General features: G+C 49.4%; 1 protein-coding gene across 3 annotated transcripts in view; it reads right to left on the bottom strand.

Annotated features, from left to right (window-relative positions):
* Nucleotides 1-7,050: 7,050 nt before the first annotated feature.
* The window catches only part of RREB1 (ras responsive element binding protein 1), a 128,616-nt gene continuing 111,742 nt past the window's right edge, over nt 7,051-23,924 (bottom strand). For 2 of the 3 annotated variants that reach the window (XM_081056344.1, XM_081056345.1), the window contains exons 11-12: nt 11,661-12,479; nt 7,051-9,938 (exon numbers count right to left, since the gene is read on the bottom strand). In XM_081056344.1, the coding sequence (XP_080912470.1) occupies nt 9,427-9,938; nt 11,661-12,479 (1,331 nt within the window). In that variant the 3' untranslated portion in view covers nt 7,051-9,426. Of the gene's footprint in view, nt 9,939-11,660; nt 12,480-17,820; nt 17,986-23,924 lie in introns of all 3 variants that reach the window. The other variant, XM_081056346.1, reaches the window with a different exon arrangement.

Here is a 23,924-nt window from a genome sequence, read left to right as displayed (position 1 = left end):
TGGACGGTACATGGGACCGAAGCCGGTTAAAGCCTCTCTATAAAGTTTTAAGATTCTGGCACGGGGTATGGAGACCTCGTCTTGTGATTGCCCAAGACAAGCCTTGTATGTCAGTTCTTTGCTTTTTAAAATTGCCACCTACCAGCCTGGTCTGTGTCTCTCTTCGGTCTCTCCTTGCCCTCTGTGTACAAAGGTTGATGTAAGAACCCAAAGCATGTGCTCCTAGTTTTTGGTAACTTCCCTTTCAGTGGACAAGACACATCACAGATACCCCACACCAGCCATGTTCAGTTTTAGAATTTTTCTGGTGGGCAATTTCATCCTAACAAGGCCACTCATTAGCTGGTCAACCGGGGTAAATCATTTCAACGCTCACCTCTGCTCTGAGGCGATAAGGAATTTTTCCCACCCAGCTTATTGCACGTGGGTGAAGACAAAAACCAAACAGCACAGAAAAACACTCTGCAATGTCCAAAGTGCTGTAAAAAACGTGTCCAAAAATGAGAAAGGAAAAAAAGTTGGGACTAATTAAAACTAATATTCAATGAATAAAAATAGCATCTGAGAAGTGAGATGACTGCTTCAATATTTTTCTTCATATTTTCCTGCAGCTCCCAAATTTTCTAAACTGAGCCGGTATCACTTTTATTTAAAAGTCCCGTAAAAGAGTTGTCCCAGGTCCAAGGACGAAGGCAGGGCCTGGAGAGTGGCTGCCGGGTGCTGGCTTCCTCCGCCGGCCTGCACTGACCCTGCGCGACTGCCAGCAGCAGGGGCCACTAGGTACTGTCACTCCACATTTGGCTGTGGCTTCCTTCCCCTAAAAGTAAATCGGGAAAGGAGCGCCCGCTGGTTTCTTATTTAGGACATTGACTTTGGCAGCCTAGAATCAGAGGGCCCTGTTTTGTTGTTGTTAAACAGCAACCCTCAATTTTAAGTTTAAAATAAACCCAGTTGTCCTTCCTAGTTCCTGGTTCCTTGGGGAGTTGGGGATGGAAAAGGAGCGGCCCAGGCTGCTTGGCACCAGATGTGGAGCAGACAGCTGGGCTGTCAGCAGCACGCAGGAATATCTTTCTCACTCCTTGGCCCCTTCAATGAGCCTTTGGAACCCATGAGTAGGGCAAAAGGGTAGAAACCGTGAAGGAGGTTTTTGGGTAGCTTGTGTGTTTGGCAGAGGCTGAAGCAGGGGCTGGAGCAGTTGCCACCAGCGGGGCCCAGGACCCGCACACTCCACAATCCCATCTGGGTCACATTCCTCTTCCTGGGACAGTTTCTCTCTTTTAAGTGAGCATCTTCAATCGTCTCTGCAGTGGTTGCCAGGGCCATCTTCTGCGGAACCCAGCTTTGGGCTCTGGACGGGACTTCTCACACATTCTTTGTGTGCACGAATCCCTGGGGTCCTCTTACCAGGCAGCGCTGCTGACTCCGCCCTTCTGGGCCGGCTGAGGGGCTCCTTTCTAGCCAGCCCCTGAGCCGGGAGCTCATGCTGCAGGGACACAGCCCCCACTTGGAGCAGCCAGGCCACAAAGGCTGGGCCTCACCCAGGAGCTGGGGCGGTGCCTGCCTGGTGCCCTCATGTACACAGAGGGTACTGCACTGCAGTGGGGGAGGCTGAGCCCTGGGGCTCCTAGGACGCCACCTGGTGTGAGGCAGGAGAGCTCAAGGGGCTCCCCCACCCCACACCAAACCTCAGGACCAGACATCTTGGGCCACAGTGAGGCTGGTGGCTGGGAGAGGGCAGGTGACTGACCTGCAGAGCCACAGGAGGCTGGCTGCTCTCTGGGACCTTCCTCCTTTGTAGGGAGCATGTTGACTGGCTGGGTGAGGTTAGGACCCCACGCTCCTGCAACCCTGGGTGGGCAGCAGAGCAGGTGGCCCCAGGGGAACGTGGGAGGCTCCTACAATGTTCTCCTGAATCCCTTCTGCTCCTTCAGTCAAATTGGTGAAGGCCAGGCCCGCAGAGGGGTGGGAGGAAACATAGGCATTGTGGGGGTACCCAGCTGACTTGGGATCTCCGGGACTGAGTGGTGCCCGAAGCTGGTCAGGATCCAGGACCTTCCCTGTTTGTTTGTCTTCAGTCCCCCACCCAGGGGTCCAGCCAGCAGGGGCTCTGTCAGCCAGGGAGGAGGGGGTGACCTCCAGGGCAGTGCCTGAAGCTCAGTCATCCCCCACACGCCCCCTCCTCAGGCTATACCCCAACATCTGTGGAATGAGTGTGTCCCGTGGAGGCTCTGCCCACTTGCCTCCTGGGCAACAACTGCAGCATTCTTAGGAAGCGACGTCCACAGAAACCACAATAGCAAGAGATGCCGACGATTCCTGTCATGTTTACTCCGCAGCAGATGCTGTCCCAAGCACTTCATGAGTCTGCACAACAATCCTGTGAGGCAGTTATTGTTTTTACCCCTTTCTTAATGGGGAAACTGAGGCACAAGGCCCTTGATCAGGCATAAGAGGTGGAGCTGGGATTTGCATGCCAACCAGCTTGCCCCAAGACCTAGCTCTTGGCCATTTCTCTACCCCACCTTTTCGATGCAGGGCAGACAGCTGGCTGTGTCTTCAAGCAGAAGGACCTGCCATTTGAGACCCTCCCCCCAGGGGTGGTTCCCCTCCACCTTTGCCCTTGATAAATTCCCTGCAGCCACGTCCCCTTCTGTGTTCCCACATATCAGGCTCTCAGGGTGTTGATTAAATGCTTTGTCTCTTAAAGAGTTAAGGTTGTCCCTTTTATAGATCTGCTCCAGAGCCAGTATACTACATAGCCAGTGAAAATCATATTGTAGTAGAAAACAATTTCTTCACAGGGGAAATGTTTATGATCTATTGCTTAGTGAAAAGTAACAGCTTCCACAGCGGTGTGTGCAGAATCATATCCATTTTGTAAACACTATAGTGTGTGTGTGTGTGTGCACACATGGCATATATTGTATATTAACATGGACCCACACATTCCTAAAGTGATGAAATGATAAAGTGGACATCTCTGGATGGTGGGATTATCTACGAATTTCTTTTTCTTTGTGCTCCTCTGTATTTTAAAGTTTCTTGCATTATGCATGTGTTACTTTTGTTACTAGAATAAAAATGTTTTTGGTTTTTTTTTTCAGAAAAAATTCTCTGTCTCTCGGACATGTGACGATGTTCTTTCCACTTATGTGAGGCACTTCGAGTAGTCAAATTCATAGAGACAGAAAGTAGAAAGGTGGTTGCCAGGGGCTGGGGCAGGGAGCAGGAGTTAGTATTTAATGGGGACAGTGTCTGTTTTACAAGATGAAAAGCTCTGCAGGTGGACGGTGATGATGGTTACACAGCAGTGTGAATGTACTTAACTGTACTGACCTGCACACTTGAAAAATGTTAAGATGGTAAATTTTATGTTATGTGTTTTATCACACACACAGAAATAACAGGTGCTCTAACGAGATCAGTGGCAAGAGGTAAGTACTTACTCCAAAACGCTATTTCTGGGGGGAGGCACATGATAAAAGGGCCGGCTTGGACTAAATCCTGAAGGCACAGAGGGACTGAGGGTCCCCTTGTAGGTCAGGAGCATTGACCTTGGAGTCAAGCAAGCCACGCCCAACCCCACTTACTGGCTGTGGCTCCCCCAGCGAGGGCCAAAGCAGAGGGAGCTACCTGCACGACTCCCTTGTACTTGTGTCCACTTTGTTGTCATGGGCATTGTCTGCCTGGAACGGAAATTGAAGACAGGGCCCTTTGGGCGACTGTCCACTCATCCCATCAAAGCTCATCTTGCTCGGGCAGAGCTCCCGGGATGCCGTCAGGAACTTGAAATCTTCATGCTTTCCCGCTCCTTGGGAACAGTCCCATTAGGGCAAGGTGTCTGGTGCTCCAGCCTCTTGTCCGTCAGGGACATTCTCAGGGAGGGGCCCGGAGCCTCTGCTGGGTTTGTGACCTTCAGGAGCAGCAGGCAGTGGGCCATCACTGCACCCACATAAGGATGAGGACAGGTATCGGGGTGGTGGGGGCAGGCCCAGAAATCACCTGGGGGAGAAGGGTGCTGTTTCTTTGGGAGCCACCACAGAAAGACTCCCATTCCCCAGCAGCCTAGAAATGGGGTGCTTATGTAGGGCGCACAGAGAATATCAAGGATTTCTTCTCTTTTTCTTTTCCTTGGCAACATATCCTCTACCAGGATTGTTTTCCAAGAGTGAAGCCCCCTCTTTTAAAAGTAATTCCAAACGTCTAGAAGTCATAGTTGACCTTCAAGTCTTGTGTTCTACGTGGACTCTCAAAGCTTTGACTTCTCTGTATTAGCTCATGTGTCTGATTTGTCAATCACTCCCATTGGCTCCTCTTGAAAACATACCCCAAACCCAACGTCTTCTCAACGCCTTCACCCCATCACTCTGCTCCAAGCCACTGTCATCACCTCCTGCATTACTGTGTCCGCCTGCATCTGGCCGCCAGCGTGCCGCCCCTCCACGCTCGTCCATTACTGCCCCACCCCTTGATCACCCACTCCAGTGACGGGGGCTTCTGCAGGGCCTGCACGTTCCCTCCCCAGGACCTTTCTCTCCAGGGTCCTCCCTACACTTCTGGGTGGGTGGCTTTCTTCCTGTGAGCTGTGCTGAGGTCTCTCTGGCCATCCTGCTCTGTGCCTCCCAGGCACCACCCCCTTGTGGTCTACTCTTACCCTTGGACTTGCATTAACTCCATAATTTTCCTCATCTAGTCCTTTCACTCTCTCCCACTGTTAAAAGCTAAGTTCCACACGGGAAGAAATCTGTTTTGTTCCGTGTATTCTCCGTGCCTAGGACAATGCCTGGCACACAGTAGCTGCCCAGTGAACACTTTGTGGATTAAAGGCATCGAGGTTTCCTGGAGCCTGGGCCCAACAGACAGCTACAACACCCCGCAGCTCAGTTTAGGTCACAGGCTTCAGCCGCGGTTTGACAACCACGTCAGTAAAACTGCTTTTTAAACAGAAGCTCTTTTCATTTTTGCATTCTAATCAGGAAAGTCAACATCAATGCCAAGAACAGGGTTGAAAGGAGATGCAGAAAGAGCTGATGAAGGCAGCCATTGGCTCCGGGTGGATTAGCGCCGCTTGTCTGGCATTCTCCGAAGGCACAGCTGAAGAGAAAACCCCAAACCATTTTTTCACTTAATACACACGTTATTCTTAGGGATGAGGCTCAATCACTATTGGAGTCAAAAACTAAATTCTGCAAAAAATGTCCACTCTTCCCATGCCTAACTGCCTTCTTCTTCCAAGGCAACTACCTGGAAAACTGGACAAGACCTGGGCTTTCTCCACCGTCTGTCCTCGGTTTCAGCTAGCGCAGAAGACACTCGAGGGCGTGGGGACAGGACACTGGGGAGAGTGAGGGGATGCAGGAGAGCAGTGGGGTCATAGTAGCGGGCAGTTCATTCCCGAGGCCCGAGTCAGCTCCCAGGCGCCAGCCCACATGCACTGCATCTGCTCGACACCACATCTCTTTTAACAGGCAGAACTCTTGATAAATTCCATCTTTGCACCTCCTGTGTGCCTTCTCCCAGTGCAGCCCAGACCCAGGGCTGTGCTCCATGCACGGCAGGCTCTGGGTGGGTGGGCGACGTTTCCTACAGGGTCTGCACTCTGGTCTTTTCTATCACATTCCACAGGGCTGCCCCTTCGCTCTTCACTTAGAGCAGCAAGTCCAAATCCCGTCAGGAAAATGGTTCCACTCACGTGGAGGATTGGAAATGTTGCTTGTTGGGGGCCAGTGGCACTCACCCTCACAACTGGAAATGTTGGGGGGCTTGTCTCTTGTGAACTGCTTGTTACAACCATTACCGAGTTATCTGGTTGTTTTACTTAGTGTGAGTCAGGACCCTTCACCATTATCTCAGCACAGCCTGCGTCCCGCAGCTGAGGGATGGGTGTGTGGCTGTGTATGTGTGTGTGTTGGGGGGGGAGCAGCAGAGGAAGCCTTAAGGACTAGAACACCGTAACTCGTGTCTTGCTGTGACCTGGCGCTGAGAACCCTAACAGTCAACACATTTTAGGCATTGTCTACATTTAGCTTCCCCCCAGCCCAGCTTCCTTCACAGTTGTTTTTCAAGAACCTCCCGGCTTAGAAAACTCAGGACTCTGCTCTTTTGCTGCTTTACAATGACAGACCTTCCCTAATGCAGAGTTGGACCTGAGGTTACCGACCCAGAAGAAACTCTTGTAAGTGGGAAGAGAAGGAAACGTAGACTTCTCAGGAGCTGCTGCCTGGAAAACAGAATTCCTGGCCTTACCTGTTGCTGAAACGCTTGGGGCCTACCCGCTGCTCTGGGGATGAAGTCACTAGGGTGGCCAGGCTGAAGGGGCCGCTGGGGGATGGAGCTTCCGTGGGTGCCAGGGATGTGCATACGGACGAGACGTAGGACAAGCTGACAGGAAGCAGGCAAATAACAGCACAGCTGTATGACAGGTAATCTGCCATTTTTAAAATATAACATTTATTGCTTAGATGGTTTGATACAGAACAGCTTTTCTTCTCATTTTGAATTTGGAAGTACTATACAACTGAATACAAAGAGGAACAAAAAGTACCAAAACCAAACTTGTGATTCTGTTCATGTGGCATAAACCAGTTTGTACATAACATGTAGCAGCAGTTTTTAAGTTCCCTTTAGAAAAATATGAATTCTACACATTTATTATTGTTTCCTGTTTAATGCATGGGCTGAAATCACTAGGATCAACTTCCTTCTTGAAGAGAGGAGAGGAAAGGCGAACAGAGTACGATGAATCTTTCCGAAACCGGCGTCCGACTGTCATGTAGCTTCCCTGGGGGCCACTTGGAAAAACAGCCCTTTGGGTTTTTTGTTTTATTTTCACAGCCAGGAGTTTCATGTAGTGATTGAATCTCAGGATTGTGTCCACAAATCAAAGAGAAAAACAAAAAGAGAAAAACTTGCACCTCAAAAAACTTTTCAGAAGATCCATATATATATATATATATATATATATATGTGTGTGTATATATATATATATATATATATATATATATATATACACACACATATATATTTTTTTTTTGTAAAAGCCCTGAGAGAAGGAGAAAGAGAATCAAACAAAATGTATGGAAACAAATTAGCTGGACATGCAAACTAAGCTATGATTCACCCAGAGTTTAAACAAATCACAAATTTCACAGTTTAATATTGGGGAAGAGGGGTAGAACAACAAACAAATAATACATTTCTCAACCTCACTAATAAAATGTGGCAAGACCTTATTGACTACGAGGGTACAGATGAAGGCTAAATAAAGCTTTAAATCAATAGTGATTATTGCGAGCTGCAGCCTCGGTGTGTTGCCGGGGCGATTCATGCTACATTTACTGCAGCGTAGAGTTAAGTCATGGCTTCTCCCCACATGTTGCGAGTTTTAGTGTGGAGAGTTGCAAAGAAAAACAAAACACAAGAAACCCCAAATAATAATAACATGAAAATAACAACAATCGTCATACAAAATTAAGGGAGGCATGAACTGGTTTTAACTAAGCAGACCACACTTGGTATGAAGTGACCCAGGGGGGGTCACTGCTTCTGATGTGTTCATCTAGAGTAAAGAGAACCTCGTTTTGAAACTGGTTCGTACATCCCCAATACAGTTAAAAATTATATATACCTCAACTTTTTTCCTTTCACATGCAAAGATATCACTTTCATTACCTCAAGAATATGCATCTTCCTTTGAAGTCTGGGCGGTTGGATTTTGGCCACCAGAAACTGGTGAGGAAATGGAGGAAAGGGTCTGTGCACCTGTCTGAGCACTTAGCTGAGTATAAAGGAGAAGCACTTAGGGTCAGAAGGGCAGGGTCCTGGGGGGTGGGGGTGGGACAGTGGAGGTACGGGGAGGCTCCCCTAGGCAAGGCGAGAGAATCTGAGTGGGGCAGCAGCACAGGAGGCCCCGCAGCACTGAGCCTCAGGCGTCCTAGAGGTCCCGGCTAAAGGACAGGGTGCCGAACACAAGCTCAGCTACAGTAGGATATATTTCTTTTCACTGCTGGCGGCTACAGTGAGGGACGGCTATTGTCTGCATAGGATGCTCACAAACAAACAAACAAACAAACAAATCCTGCCTTTTTGCACCCAGGGGTTCAGGCTATTTCAGAAACTAGAAACAATACATTATCATCAAGCACCAATCCCAAATCGCAGGAAGGTAAATATAAACCTATTTCTCATCTTCAATTTTGCATGTGCAGTTTCATTAGCAGTAGTAGTATTTCTTCGCTTTGCAAATGACAGTAGCACAGACGGGTAAGGCTTGGGCTGGGTTTGGCAGAAGACCGGTGAGTTACAGGTCTCCTTGAGGCCTGGCTTTCTCAGAAGCCCCGGGCACACGCACCCCTGCTCTCCCCTCTGAGCTGCTCCTCGGCCACAGGCAGAGGACCATTCATGGCCCCTGCGGGATTCTGCAGTCACGGAAGAAAGGCTTGTCTAAGTACAGTAGAAGAGCTCCCACCCAACGGTGGAAAGGAAAGCTGCGGGCAGACGCTTACACGGGGACCCGGGGGGGAGGGGCAGCCCAGGTCTCCAGGACAAATATTGCCCATTTGTTTCTGCTGACTGCAGAGACCAGCAAACTGATGAACTAAAAAATAATAATAATAATATTAATAATACATATATCGAAAGGGGGAAATCAGATATGTGACATCTGTGTATGTTCTCCATAGATTAAGTTGCCAGGGTAACTCTTCTCTGTAAGTTAAGAACAAACGTCTTGAAACTTGGAACAGTAATAGCATGTCTACGCTGAAAGAGTGAAAACATGTATGAGGTTGAAGCTAGAATCTTTCCTGGTTTTGGCTTGAACCAAATTGGAAACCTTCATCAACCACATCCTGTAATACCAAGGGCCAAATTATAGCTCCATCATGTAGCAGACAAAAAAAGAAAGAAAAAAAAAGGTCTATTCAAGAAATAAGCATCTCATCCATATTTCCTCTGGTAATTTACATGAAATTCACATCATTTTCTTCCAGTTATTGGCTATGAGTGTCCAAGGGCATGTTTTTTTCTTGTTTCCAGCTCACAGAACAAACGTTACTGTCACAGATTCGCAAGAACAAGCTCACACACACCAACACAGAAGGTAACGTTAATGCTTAAATGAAAAGGTCCTGTCCAAATAATTCATTAAAATATTTGCTCTGTTTTATAAAGTCATTTTGGGAAAACGCAAAACCCAGGACGACACTGAAGGACCAGTAAGTAGTTAAGGCACTCGAATCGTCCGTGCTGGTCTCTCGCACGGGCACGTGTAAGGCTATGGCACCGAGCGTCGGCCGCCCCTGCTCGTCCCTCTCTCTTTCTCACTCCCAGAAAGCTGAAGGGCACTGAGGAAACCTCATGAAACATAAATTCAGGATACTTTGCTCTGCTGGCTTTTGTCTGTGTGTTGGGGGACAGCACGAGCTGTCATTCCATTCCCAGGAGTGGCGAGGCGCCATCCGCGGCGGCCAGGATGGGGTGGGCAGGCCTCTGGCCATGCAGCTCCAGCAGGTCCTGAACCAGGGCGGCCGGGCTCTCTGGGTCAGGGTCACCCTGAGGCGCCTGCTCCTTGGGGCTGCCCGCGGAAGTGGCCTTGGGGGCACTCCTGCTGGCTTCCGCCTGCCCGGCACCAGCGGTCCGACCTGCTGCCCTCTCCTCCCTGCGGCTGCCATCCTTGGCCAGGCTCTCCTTCCGGCTCCGGGTGACAGCCATGTGGTTGCTGGCGAGCAAAGCTGAGTCAGCCTCATTCTCTGAGACGGGGTTGTTGCCGCTGTGGGTGGACTCGCTCTCACTGTCCTCATCACACCGCTCGTCTTTGTCGCTGTCCTTCCCGTGGTGTTTGGCGTGCCTGGTTTTCTGGTGGACCCGTTGATGGCGAACCAGGCTGTGCTTCAAGGTGAAGGTTCGCTCGCAGGTCTGACATTTGTATGGCCTTTCTCCTGGAGCAACAGGGAAATGTCCGTTAATGGTAAGGCCACCAGTAATCGCCTCTCTGCTCCATGCAAGAGCAGCCACGAGAAAAAGCCAAGGGATAGTGGGTAGGCTGGGGCCAGGACTCCCTTCTACTCAGGGAAACCCTCTTATTTGTTTGAACTGGCAAAACGGGGAAGCAGAAATGCCAGGGACCAGGCACGGCTTCTCTCCCTTTCATTTCTCAACCCAATTTTTTCCTATGCTGAGCCAGGAACCAGACTCTCAGAAGGGGAAGCCTCAGGGACATCCAGACTGGCCTGAAAAGAATCTCATGGAAGGACAGCAGTTGTCCCTCCCACAGGGACCGGCACCATTTCAGAAGGCTCTGCTGACAGTGGCACCTCCTAAGCCAAAGGCAGACGGTTGTGTGCTCTGACACGAAGCAGCTGGGGCTTCCCTCTCACTCACAAACACTGGGCTGTGAACAGCTGAGACCACCACCTGCCAGGAGCTCAAGAATCTCTCTGCTGGGGAGCCAGGCCCAGAGCCCTCCAAGTCCCCCAGCCCAGGGCTGGGCTGACTGGACAAGGTGTGAGGAAGGTGCGGAGCACGTGTGTGCACTGTGGGCTACGGCCGGATGGAAGAAGGAAGCCAAGACGAGACAGAGGGACTAAGCTTTGTTTTTCTGATGGGGGTGCAAGTGGGGGTGGGGACGTGGGCGTGGTGACGTGCTCGCATCGTTTGGCTTCCTGAGTATATCCAGGGCTCCTTCTTTCTACCCAAACAAAGGCCCCTGCAGTGAAGTTTGTGGCCTCCACCCTGTAGCTGGGGACTTCCCAGAGTAACGACATGTGCAGGACACGCACGCCCCGCGTGGCCTGTGCGGCAGCCAGGTGATGATGCTGTCACTCCCATCGGCTCAGCTGCTGCAAAGCCGAGACGCGAAAAGCCCCTGGCGGGTGGGTCTGCAGCAAACCTCCCACCTGAAGGCTGATGATATGAAATCAGGTGCATTCCAACGGAGCCCCCCAAGTGCCTGTCCCGACTGCCTGCTCCCCAGGCCACAGCCCACAGTCCTCACAGGCTCAGGACTTGAAGAGACCACAGGCCCAAATGCCCAGGACTCACATTCTTCTAGACCACAGGTGTCAAAACTGCGGCCCCTGGGCCTCAATGGATTGAGGTCCGCAATCCATTGTTAACTGGCCCGCAGCAAATTCCAAAAATATGTTTAGTTTACTTCAATAAACCAGGTGAGGCAATACGTACTTCACCTCGAGTGAGTGGTCCGGCTGTTTGTGTATTTTACCGCATATGGCCCTTGGTGAAAAACGTTGGAAAAAGTTTGGACACCCCTGTTCTAGACGCTCATATGAGAAAAGGCAGCCATCATCCCTGTTCTATAGATAGGAAGACTGGGGCTCCGAAGGCCGAGGGACTCTCCAAGTGATCTGCAGAACACCACTGCTAAGGAAACACACCACTGCTTCCCTGCAAGGAGCCTGTATGTTTACTTGTAGGAGAACAACTTACTAAGTTCCTAGTTTACTGGGCGTAATGGGGACGTGTGCAAGCTCAGTCAATTCTCCCTGGCCTCTGGCCTAGGTTTGGTCACTGCTTGAGGGGAGGTTCCTCCTCCTGACGTGGGCGGGTCAGAGGGAAGAGGCAGGAACCAAAGTCGGCCCCTCACAGGCTTGGACCGGGTCCTCCCCGACACGAGCACAGGGCCCGGAGCCGCCCGCCCTTACCCGTGTGGGACCTCATGTGCCGCGTCAGGTCCTGCAGAGACCAGAATCTCTTGTTGCACACAGTGCAGACCTTCTTCCTCTTGTCCGCCTTGCTGGCTGGGCTTCTGGAGGACTCTGTCTTTGGCTTCTTGTCATCATCACTCTTCTCCGAGGACTTCTTCTCGGCCGTGCCCTCCCCGTCAGAGATGCCCTCAGCGTCCTCGCTCTGCTTCTCCGCTGAGCCTTCTGACGCGGCCTCCCCATCAGCTGGGGGCTGGGGATTCTCCTCGGGCTCGGGAGCAGGGGTGGCGGGCACAAGCAGTGGCCCTTCGGCCACCCCGCTCTCGCCCTGGCCCTCCCGAGGGAGCGCACTCTCCTCCCTGGGCTCCTCCCGGCCGTGGGCCTTTCTGTGGCGGCTCAGGGTACCCAGGAACTTGAAGCTCTTGCCACACATATCACAGGCATGCTTCTGGTGCTGCTGGGCCGCGCCTCCGCTGCCCACAGCTCCGGTGTCACCCTCGGCCAGCTTGAAGCCCATGAGCTTGCTGGCCAGGTTGAGGTCCAGGCTCTTGTTGCTGATGGTGTCTTCCTCAGGGCCGTCGGCGTCCACGTCCCTCTCCTCCACACTATGCTTCTCCTCCGGCTCCAGGGTCTCCTCACCTCCCAGCTCCTCCCTATCTATGGGCTCTGCTCCTCCGGGAGTCACCTCCTCCCCGGGGAGCTCCTCTTTGGCGTGGCCAGGCTCAGGGGCCCCCTCTGACGACGGCTGCTCTTTCTCCCGAGAAGTGAGATCCAGCACTTCGCCTCCTGCGCCTGATGTCTCCACATCGGATTGGCTGTCTGTGGGAACAAGCACAGGGGACCGGGTTGAGACCAGACGCCACCACACACTTCCCTTCCAAGGGCTCTGTCGTGACTCTCAGCTGGACCCAACCCCCAACCCCAGCAAGGATTTGCGTACCCTGACTCCTCATCACCCCTTACTTCCATGGAGGACCCAGATGAATCGGGGGCTAATTTATAAAAGGCAGAAAAAGCCTCTACATACACACAGGCTGGGGACTCAGGGCTGAGTGGGCCTCGGAATCCCTGCCCTCCCCTTGCCGGCCCACTGGCCGTGCCCAGTGCCCTCCCCTGCCACACACGGATGCCCAGGCCCCAGGAAGGTGTGAGCGCTTGAGGGCAGCGCAGATAGAAGAGACGGCGAGAGAGGCAGAGTTGTTGCATTCCAAAGATTCACAGCGCTAGGGAGGCTGAGGAAGCTGAGCTGTAACAGTTATTTTTCCAGTGCAGATTATACAAACATGCAACATACACGGGACTACCCCCAAACACCCCAAACATGGTGTCTGAGGAGGAAATGGCCCAAAGCATGTACGCTGCGCTATGGTACACGCTCTCGCCTGACGCCTAATTTCCAGGTCGGGTTCCAAGGCAAAAGGAGACGCATGCACACCTGTGGGCCTCCTGGCTGCTGTCAGGACTCCCTGCAAGGAATGGAAACACATCTTGTCTCTCGATTTGTTCCTACCTGTGCATTCGGCACAGCAAAACGTATTTAAGGCCTTCTTAAGGAATGGCACTGTGACAAAACTAATGACACTAAACAGATGGCAATATTTATCAGAAGTACCACTTTCTCTTCATTCGGGTTGAACAAGGATTTAATGACTTTTTAATTATGTGCCATGGCAGGGAAGCTGTCTGCTGAGACCTACTGTTGTGTTTCCCCCCAAATAAGACCGGGTCTTATATTAAGTTTTGCTCCAAAAGACGCAGTGTAGGGCTTATGTTCAGGGGCTGTCCTCCTGAAAAATCATTCCAGGGCTTATTTTCCGGTGAGGTCTTCTTTTCGGGGAAACACGGTATGTAAGTAATAGACCCAATGGCCAATTTGTTAGGCTGACGAAATTCCGTTTCACAGCACATACATTAGCTGCGTCTCCCTCCTGGGCCAGTGGATTCGGCACCTAACCTGGACCCTCCCTCGATGTGGTCACCCGTACAACGCCCACCCACGTCCATCATGCCCTCTCAGTCACATGCTCAGTCAGCTGCCCTCAAGGCGGTTCTGGGGCTGAGGGTAAAGGAGCTGGCACCAGTCCCGGCTGGGGCTTCTGCTTACCTACAACCCTCTCTCAGCACTTCCACTTACATCATTTCATCGTTTTTATTCTCACCGTACCTTTTGACAGCCAGTGTCTGAGTGTCTCAAGAGGTATCAGAAGGAAACAAATCATTATGGTGTGAATGTAAAATTTCTGACAATGATTTTTGAAAATTATCCGAAAGTTTAAAGAAGAATCCTGAGCTATACACACCAATGTCTAGGCCATATTCTAAGGAAAAACTAGACGCTCATTTTCTTGAATCATGCCAATAGGGGAGCATCTTTTAAATGGACTTTGGGATAATAAACTGTACAATAAAAAAATATAAAACGCTCAGTTTCTTATATGTGCTGGCTTTGTAGTACTTATATTTTTTTTAAAAAAGGCCTACTCTCTGATTACTTCCTATTTGTCCCAGTACATTCTAGACTGTTTCTCTTAATTATTTTTCGTTTCACCAAAGGACATAGATTATTTTCAAGTTTAACTGCAGAACATATTAAGATGACCCTGGAAAAAAAATCATGAGCTCTGAAACCAAAACGAAGTAAATTTACGAAGATCAAATCATTCTCATGCATGGGCCCTTTCTCAGTGTGGATAATGGAGAGCTGACCCTGAATGCAATGAGAGGCCAGCTCGCTCGCTTCCTCTGGGGAACAAAGGGGGCTTGGCTGTGCTCCACCAAACTTCCACTAGGGGGAGTGTTTTAGCAGGGCAGCCCATGCCCTTCATGCTCCAAGCAACTCCAACTGATTTTAATTAGTGATTCTTGAAACAATAGACTTAACCACTTCTTGTCACCTCATGAATATCCAGCTATAGTACCAGGTCCTATTTTGATCCCTGTCCTTCTCAAGCACTCACACTTCCAAATGCAGGTCACTGAACTGATGACTTCTGTAAGCAATGCTACCTACCTTAACACCTTGCTTCTCTGCCCCAGTCAGTCAGTCCCTCATTGGTGAGGCTAAATCTAAGAAAATTGCTAGACGAAGGAGACAGAATCCTGATGGCACTAGCAGATAATAAACCCACAGCTCTTCCTATGGGAAAACGGAGACTTTCATGTCAACTTGACGATGAAGTGAAGTAGCTATTGCTTCCTAGAAAGTCCAAGTTCCTCAGCTGATGTGACAACCAACCTAAATACGTACTTAATCTGACTGGCTAGGCAAGGGCACAGCTGTCAAAGTTGCTGCGCTTGTACTTTACCTACCGAGAAGCCCGTCCTGTGGTGCAGTCCACGCTGGCATGAGGGGCTTCGGGGCTGGCAAGGGCGGCCACCATTCAGGGACAGTTTAAAAAAGTCCACATTTACGCTGATGTAAAAAGTCACATGTAGGTGCCCACAAATACGAAGGCTCCTACAGGCAGCATCCAAGGAAGAAGCATGAGTACTCTCCCCAAGGGCCCTCTCTGCCCACAGGAGAGTAAATGAAGAGTTTAGCTCTCAATGATCAGCATGCCCCTTTAAGCTAGAACTACCCCCATCATAGCATTTTCAGCATTCCTTTGGGGAAAATCTAGGGTATATTTTCGTGAAAGACCTATGTGATTGAAAAAGTCAGACCTACGTAATAAAACACGTTTAGGGATTTTAAGAGAATGCAACCCAGGCATATAAACCTAGAAACCCCTCAAGAACTTCCTTGGTCATTTCCTGCCTTTGTGTGTATGTTTTTAATGGTCTTCCTCTACGCCTCACTTTTAACTTCATGGGAGGAAGCACCAGAAGGAAACCTTCACCCTCTCCATCATACTCACCTAGCTTTAAAAATTCTCCTTGAAATCACTACACTCCACCTCCCTGACCCTTTTCTTCCCATTCTTAAATCTCAGTCCTCTTCCTTACCATGGATTGTGACCACAATTAAATCAAACATGTATTTTCTCTTGGCTGGTTTCACATTACAACTTTCAGTGAATTCTCTTTTTCCAGAGGCCTTGTCCCTTAGAGAAAACCTACACAACTTCCAGGGCAGAGGTGAGGAAAGGCTGATGGGACTTGGGAAAACAACCCTCGTAACTGCAAATTTAAAAACTAAACACACCCACAATGCAAAACTTGGTGCTGAACGGAAGCTAAGATATAAATTCTGATCAGCTGTGTGTCTGCAGGCTTTTACTGCAGCTGCCCCCTGACATCAGCGGGAGCCGCGGATTTGGTGTTTCTCCTTATGATCAACAAGCTGAACCCAAAATATGCATCCAGCACGTAGTTATTACACTTTTAATTATCTGCAAACTCGGAAAACAAAGGGCTCCCCTTGATCACTTCGATTATGTTTCTCTCCCTCCTTTGGAACCACTGTGGGTAGAATCACATAGCTGCTTTCTAAACCAGGCTGCGAGGACATATGCTGGCCACCAAGTCACACAGTGCCCACTGTTAAATATTAAGAGTGACCGTCCGCAGCAAACTCAAGTTCTGCCAGTGTCTCTGTGGGTTTCCTGGGGGATGAAGACATCATCCGCCACCTTTGGCTCAAGGGGATCCAAGTCATGGCAAGATTCTGTGGGCGTCCACATCTTTTTTTACTCAAAGATCCTAGCAAATTACGTGGAAATGGAAGCTAGGGGTGGAGCCAGCAAACTTGCCTTCACTTTTGTACCCTTAGAGCAGGGGTGTCCAAACTGCGGCCCGCGGGCCAACTGCAGCCTGCGATCCATTGTTAATTGGCCCGCAGCAAATTCCAAAAATATATTTAGTTTACTTCAATAAACCAGGTGAGGCAACACGTACTTCACCTTGAGTGAGTGGCCCGGCTGTTTGTGTATTTTACTGCATATGGCCCTTGCTGAAAACCGTTGATAAAAGTTTGGACACCCCTTCCTTAGAGGGTTTAATTTTAATCAAACGGCCTGGCAGTTGAAGAATTTCTTTCACTAAGGAGGTACAGGGGGAAACAGGCAGAGGGTTCCATATCAAATCCTCTTTCTGGGTCTGCTACCTCTCCAGATGCACCTGTCCCCCAGTGCCTGCGATAAGGATAAGGGGGCTACGACTAAAGCCTGACCCTTTAGTCTATACTGACTGGGGGAATGACTCCCAGACAATACAGTTCCCTGTCCCCACCCAAATCTGAGGGTGAGAAGCACAGGACACAATTATAAACCTAGAAAAGTACATTTGGGGGACTCTCATCTGCTTCAAGCAATGGGGAAACGTCAAGCTTTCAAGATCTGGAGACCTGAATGCATACCTGTAAGACTTAGGAACCAGTGAAATGGCCAGCTCACTGGTATCTAAGTGACCTGCAGCAGCCTTTTACTGTGCGGGGGTGCAGAGCCCCAGCAGTTGGAGATGACGAATGTACTGAATACAGGACATAGGTAAATACAGAAGCTGTAAGGGGGGAAGGTGGCAGGAGACGCACTGGGCAGCTGTTAATTGCTCTGTAGGGGGTTGGAGGAAGGAAGCACACATCAGTACAGGAGAATACTACCTGGATTCAGGTCAAGCAGAGCTGTGATTAAAGAAAGGACATGCAGAGTGCTATTCCAAACAAGACAAAGTTGTTTGTTTTTTGTGTCTTTTTTTTTTTACTGGGAAGAGAGTTATTGAAAAGAAAAACACTCCCACCGCACCCTGCCCCTCCCTGTCAAGGGCTGGGCATCCCTAGTTCCTGCAAAACCCTGACTTCGGTGAGCCCATCCCTGCTCTGCAGGATGCAGCCGAGGCTGGGGTTGGAGAAAACACCCCAGGCCTTTAAGGTTTCACATCCCTTTTCAATGCATTCCTACCAAGAGCTCAGACTACACCCTCCCTCATGTCCCACCTCCAGTGGAGCCCAACAGCCTGAAAAAAGGGTTCTGCTAGGAAGGCACAGAGCTTCTCTAGCCGCTCAGAGAAGCACCTAGGGGCGTGTCATAGTTCCCCACATACCCGTCCTGCTGCGTGCTCGCCGCCCTCACCAGGGCCCACCTTTCTGGACTGTGGGGTCCTACAGGGAAGTGGAAGAGGCAGCCCGGCCGTGCTGGGAGGGCTGCAGTTTGCTAGGCTAGCCGAGGCTGACCACTGGCCCTCCTCTCTCCCTCTCCTCCGCTCCATCACCTGGAAGCACTACCTGTGCTATCATGGGGTCCAACATCACTCTCTTTTGACTGGGGGATAAGCCCGTTTCTTCTCAGGGAGCAGTTGGTAACTCCGTGTTTGCGCAACTGGTGGCGTTCACAGTTAGATTTGGTAGAAAAGAAGGCATCGCATTTTTGACAAGGGAAGGGTTTCTGACCTGAAGCAGGAAAAAAAATAGATATTTATCTGGCTTTCTACTGCAATGAAAAAGAAAAGTTGCTTTTGGTTCATTCTCCTGGGATTACTGGCATTATTGTTTCCCCCCTTCCTCCACCCTGCTCTTTTAAGAAAATAAACAAAACACAGTAAAAAAAAATTACTGAGAACACCAATAAGTCAAACGATCATCTCCCTTAGCCTGAGTGGAATAGAGTGAATGTTTTGACTTCAAAATACTAAAAATTAACAATGAAACCAAGATACACAAACGTTTTAAGTAAAACAACAGCATTACAATTAAAAATCTTAGTAACAACAATGACAAGTGAGCACAGCAAGAAAACACCTATAGTCTTGTCATAAGAAGATAACTTTTAACAATTTCTAGCATGGCAAGTACTACACACGCTGGAAAATCCAAAGGGATGCCCAGGCCCCCTGGAGGAATGTGGAACCCCTGTGATGTCTTTGGAGGTTAGCCCCCTCTTTCTGACCTAAGTGGGCCTGGCCTCCCACAGAGGATGGGAAGCGGTGAATTCTGACTTCTCAGGACCCCTCCTGTCTGACTTGCAGAGAAGTTCGGCAGTGACCTCTGTTCAAGGTCACTGTGGCCCTAACCAGCAAGTCAGAGGAGGTCGGTTCCCTGCATGAAAGGTTCTTTGTCCCAGTGCTCTAAGCTCTTGCTAGTAGTAAGTGACCAACAAATAACTGAGTTTGCATTAGGAGATCATATGCTCCACTCAAAAAACCTGTATGCGAAGAAAAGAAGTCAGTGAGCAGCCCCCAGTCCCACCCACCTCCATGAATGGGGACACGTGACCGAAGAGGAGCATGACTCCCCCACCACCCGAGGAGTTACCTGCTTTGGTTTGCCTATCCTCTTTTTATCTGGATTCCTTCTGTACTGTAAACATGATGTTTCAAAATGTAAGCCAAGCTACTCTGCAACTTGCCCCTTGTTTGCGTGGATGAGCAATGGTCAGGGCAGAAAGTGTGGACAGAAAGAAGGGGGAAGAGGAAGAAGGGAAGTGATAGGCGGGCCTCAGGAGAGAGGATGGGCGTACATCATTTGCTGTACCATTGGATTCTTCAGTTTTACCCCCGTCACCAGATTCCAAGGTCCCAGTTTCTGATTTTACAGGGTGAAAAGTTCATAGTCGCAGCCCAGTGTGACTGTCTCGTAACCTTGGGGTTGCCACAGTCAGACACACATGTTAAAAAGTGGCAGGAAAAAAATAAAAATAGAGCTGCCATACCATCCAGCGATTCTACCACTGGGTATTTATCAGAAGAAAACAGAAACACTAATTTGAAAAGATGTATGTACCCCTAGGTTCACTGCAGTATTACTAGTAAGACCCAAGATGTGGAAGTAACCTAGGTGTCCATCTATAGATAAATGGATAAAGGAGATGTAACACACACACGCACGCACGCACACGCACACAGTGAATATTATTCACCAGTTAAAAAAAAAAGAAACCTTACCATTTGCAACAACATGGATGGACCTAGAAGGTATTATGCTGAGTGGAATAACTCAGACAGAGAAAGACAAATACCATATGATTTCACTTATACGTGGAATCTAAAACACCAAATGAATAAACAAAACAGAAACAGACCCACAGATACAGAAAACAAGCTGATGGTTGCCAAAGGGGAAGTGGACGGGGGGGCTGGGAATAAAAAATAATAATAAAAATAGGAAAAAATAATAAAAAGGCATGACACTAAATGCAATGCATGAATCCAGACTAGATTATATAGATTGGCAACAAATAGCTCAAAAGAACATTTTTGGGCTAACTAATGAAATTTAATTATGACTGTTGATTAGGAAAAAAAACTGATAGGAAAGTCAACCTGCACATTTCCCTCAAAACACACCAATCATGGGGGCCTTTAGCCTTCTATTTAGGTTATTATGGAAGTGCTAGTACACAAACCCAGTGCTCACTGCAAATGGACAACATGGCTTGGCAGCCGGGCTTTGCAGAAGGGGAAGGAAGGACCAGGACCACCAGGACCACCACCAGCACCGCCACCACCATCATCATCATTGCTGTGTTGCGCACTCCAGGGGGAGCCATTCACACACAGCATCCTGGTGTGTGACCCACCACCACCAGAATCACTGCCTGGCCAAATTCAAGCATCAGTACTAATCAAAGAAAGGGGACGTTCATCCGCTTCTGAGTTGAAACACCCTTTCAGGTGACAGTTCCTGAGTTTTAAAGAACACAGGTGCCTGGAACAATCAAAGGCAGGGAATTAGGAACCCGGGAAACCCAGCATGTGGAATTTTAAGGAAGTCCACAAGTGCCTCCAGCATAAAGAGGAGAACCCACTGACTGCTTTAAAGTTTCCCTTCACAGAGCTCAGTAGGTATTTTCTGCTACAATTATAAAAATGACCATGTTTAAGAACAAAAATACTTTTGCATGAAGATTAGTTTAAAAAGTATTTTAGGGGCGGCTGGATGGCTCAGTTAGAGCACAAGCTCTGAATAACAGGGTTGCCAGTTCGATTCCCACATGGGCCAGTGAGCCGCGCCCTCCACAACTAGATTGAAGATAAGGAGCTGCCACTGAGCTTCTAGAGGAGCGGCTGGATGGCTCAGTTGGTTAGAGTGTGAGCTATTTACAAGGTTGCCGGTTCAATTCCCGCATGGGATGGTGGGCTGCGCCCCTGCTACTAAGATTGAAAACTGCGACTAGACTTGGAGCAGAGGGGTCCTGAAGAAACACGCTGTTTGCCAATATTCCCCAATAAACAATTTAAAAAAAAAAGTACTTTAATGTTGATGGTGTACCCTCCAAATTATTCCTGCTTTTGACTAAAAATTGAAAATAATATTTAATAATTATTTGGGCTCTGTTTTAAGGAAGAAGGAAATACTTTTCCTTTAAGGTTTTATTGTCAAAAGGCAACATCACGGCTTCTCTGAGTCAGGCCAGATGACAGGGAGAGAACTGGGCTGAAAGGAAAACAAGTCAGAAGCTATGACTAGGAACTAAGATAGGATTCTTGATTTCAAATAAAACTATTGGTTTCTTGCTTCTACCTATTTCATGACTTACTCTGTAATTTTCAAATTGGTAAATGTTTTCCTTTAACAGCTGGTTTGGACAGTCAGGCTAAGGTCCCATGATGAAGATAATTCAATGACGACGAAGTATTGTATCAAATTAGGAAGATTCCCAAAGCTACACTAACAGAAATCCTTAAAAGTTCACACGTCACAGCCTAAGTCTTACACTTTAAATAGCAGTGCACACTCCAGATTGTATGGACAGAGGAAAACGTAAGCCCTTTCAGTATTTTATAATCGTACAGGTTTCAAAAAAACTTGTTGACTGGTCATCTATGTGGAAAGTACCAAATGATTTTATTTGGTAACTGCCACAAATTAATGCTTCAGCAGGGGTGTTCCAATTTTCACTCTCACAGAACAGTCAAGAAAGGACAAGAGAAATTTTATACTAGATGATACTATGTGGCAGGCATTGGGGCAACAGAGAGTAGAAAGATGAATGATGAGCATAAGGTACACGGCATGGCTTCACACCTGACTTCTCTCCATCCTCCCTCCACTCGCGGTGAAGGTTTCTTTCTGTATCTGGCAGAGGTGCACACACAGGGCTGGCTGGGTAAAAATGGCCAAAGGTGCCCCTTAAGAAAGTTAAAAGCAGCCAAACACACCGGGTGTCAGAAGCGATTTCCACACTTAGGTTTGTACATCTTATTAACTATGACGCCTGTGGCCTGAGAATAGCGGGGAGGAGAGGTGAGTGGGGAGGGCCCCAGGCTGGTAAAGAAGAGGGGTGAAACCCAACCGTGAGAAAGTGAGTGAGCCAGGATCCCAGAATGTCAGAGCTGGAGGGCACCTCAGACATCACAGGGTCCCGACCCTTTCATGTTGACGAGGAAGGGAGCACAGGAGGAAAAGGTGAGGACAGGCGGGAAACGGACGGGCTGTGCTTTTCTGGCACTCACTCCCCACCTGTGGCCTAAAAACACAGGAGATGCTCACAAGGCAGAAAAGAGAGAGGTAAGACCACACAGAGAAAGGTAAGGAATCAGGAAATGTCCCTGATCAACAGGACACTGTGGGCGAGGAGGAATGGAAGGAAAAAATTCAGCTGTGTGTGCAGAACACACTGGGTGAGGTGAAATATGACAGCCGACGCCAGCTTCCTCACAAGTCACAATTCCTAGAACCCGCGCCACGCAGAAAGGGCGGAAACCAGCTGCTCCTAACCCACAGCAACAGTGAACCCCTGGCTGGACACGCATATTTGGTCTACTTAACGCTGCCTGTTTGGGGGGTGGGGTGGTCTGCAAGCATGTCTAGGAAACCACGTCCAGACATTATGGTAAATCCATGCATTTGCTACAGGAAAACACTGGTCTGTGGGACGGGGTGGACGGGATTGTTCCCCAGGCTCTGTCCAGCTGTCCTGCTTGAATGGAAAATTTTCTAACACAGCAGCAGACATAGCCAAGCGCTCTAGAAAATGATTTAACAGAGGTGAGGCTGAGATTGTTGCTGGAAGCTGAAGCAGTGCCACGGCAAAGGAAGTTAACAGAGCCCAGTGGGAGCCAACTTTACACGTCTATGCGTGTGGCTATTCCCATTCCATGGTCGTTCAGTCTCTGTGCTCTAGCTGTTTCTCAGCCCTCTTGCCAGTCCTCCACACTGGGGCGTGCGAGGGTACAGAGGGAGGAGGCACAGCCTGGGCACCTTCACACAGAGGACCGGCGGGCACCCCACCCTGACCAGGGGGCAGCTGCAGGGTCCTGACCCTGGCTTTGAACTCGAGCTCCACTGCTCATTGTTCATTACTCCCGACCACAGGCAAGTCACTCAGCCTGCCTAAGCCTCCATTTCCTCAGGGCAAAATGTGGATGACACTGCCCTCCTGGGACAGTCATAAAGACGGGCTCTGAAAGTTTTTCTCAACAAACTCTGAATGTTTCCCCTCATGGGTCAAGGCCTGCAACCCCACAATACGGGCACAGCGTGACGTGACAGGATGTCAGCGACAGGACCAAAACAGACACAGCCATGAAGGAGTCCAGTAACTGTGAAGGGAGAAGTGGCACAACACGTGTCTATTCACACCCACCCACCCTAGCCCATCTTCAACAAACCTCCTATCTTCCTCACTGGGTTTCAGCTGCTACCAAATCTAAAACCAACCAGAAACTTTTGGCATTCAAATGCCAGGCAATCAAAATGACTGGATTCACAAGGGGAACTGATACCAGGCATCTGCAAAGGCAGGCAGAACTCCCGGCCGTGCCAGTCCTCCCGGGGAGACAGTGGTTTGCTAGGAGGAGAACGTCCGGGAACAAATGGCCTCATCACATACACAGGATCAATGTACCAAGCACAGGAACCCCAGCTGGGGGAAGGTGGTGGGGAGGCTGGTAATAGCAGGGGGAGTGGGGAGGGCAAGAGCCACGCTCACCATCAGATCCAGACCATCTGCTTTCTGAAAAGCGGTAACAGAAATGCTCACTTCTCCAGACTCTGCAGGTGACAAATAGGTGTCAGCCCAAAAAGGGCAGCAAGAGAGACTGCTGTGTGGGGCACCTTCCCTTGAAGATGCATCTCCTTTTCTGAACGGCTTTCTTCATTACAAGTGCTACTTTACTTTGTGAGGCTTCACGGATTTCAAATGGAAAGAAAATGGCAGCCTGAAAATGCAGCATACACCTTACAAATCTAGAAATTCTGGTTCCTGTTCAATGAGTCCGCGGTGGACAAGCATGCCTCACGTTCCACCGCTGAACCCCTGATGCAAGGCCCCAGCACACCAGAGAGAAAGGCCGCACCTGCACGGCAACTCGCCTTAGAGACACCCACCGCTAGAGCTCCCCTCCCATGCCCTGTGGACGCTCCCTTCGATTTCCCCTTCGTAGAAACAG

This window comes from Rhinolophus hipposideros (genome assembly GCF_964194185.1).
Source record: "Rhinolophus hipposideros genome assembly, chromosome: 8".
In the NCBI taxonomy this organism is placed as follows: Eukaryota; Metazoa; Chordata; class Mammalia; order Chiroptera; family Rhinolophidae; genus Rhinolophus; species Rhinolophus hipposideros.
The sequence above is the reverse complement of the archived record's forward strand: the minus strand, read 5'-3'. Positions and strand labels throughout refer to the sequence as shown.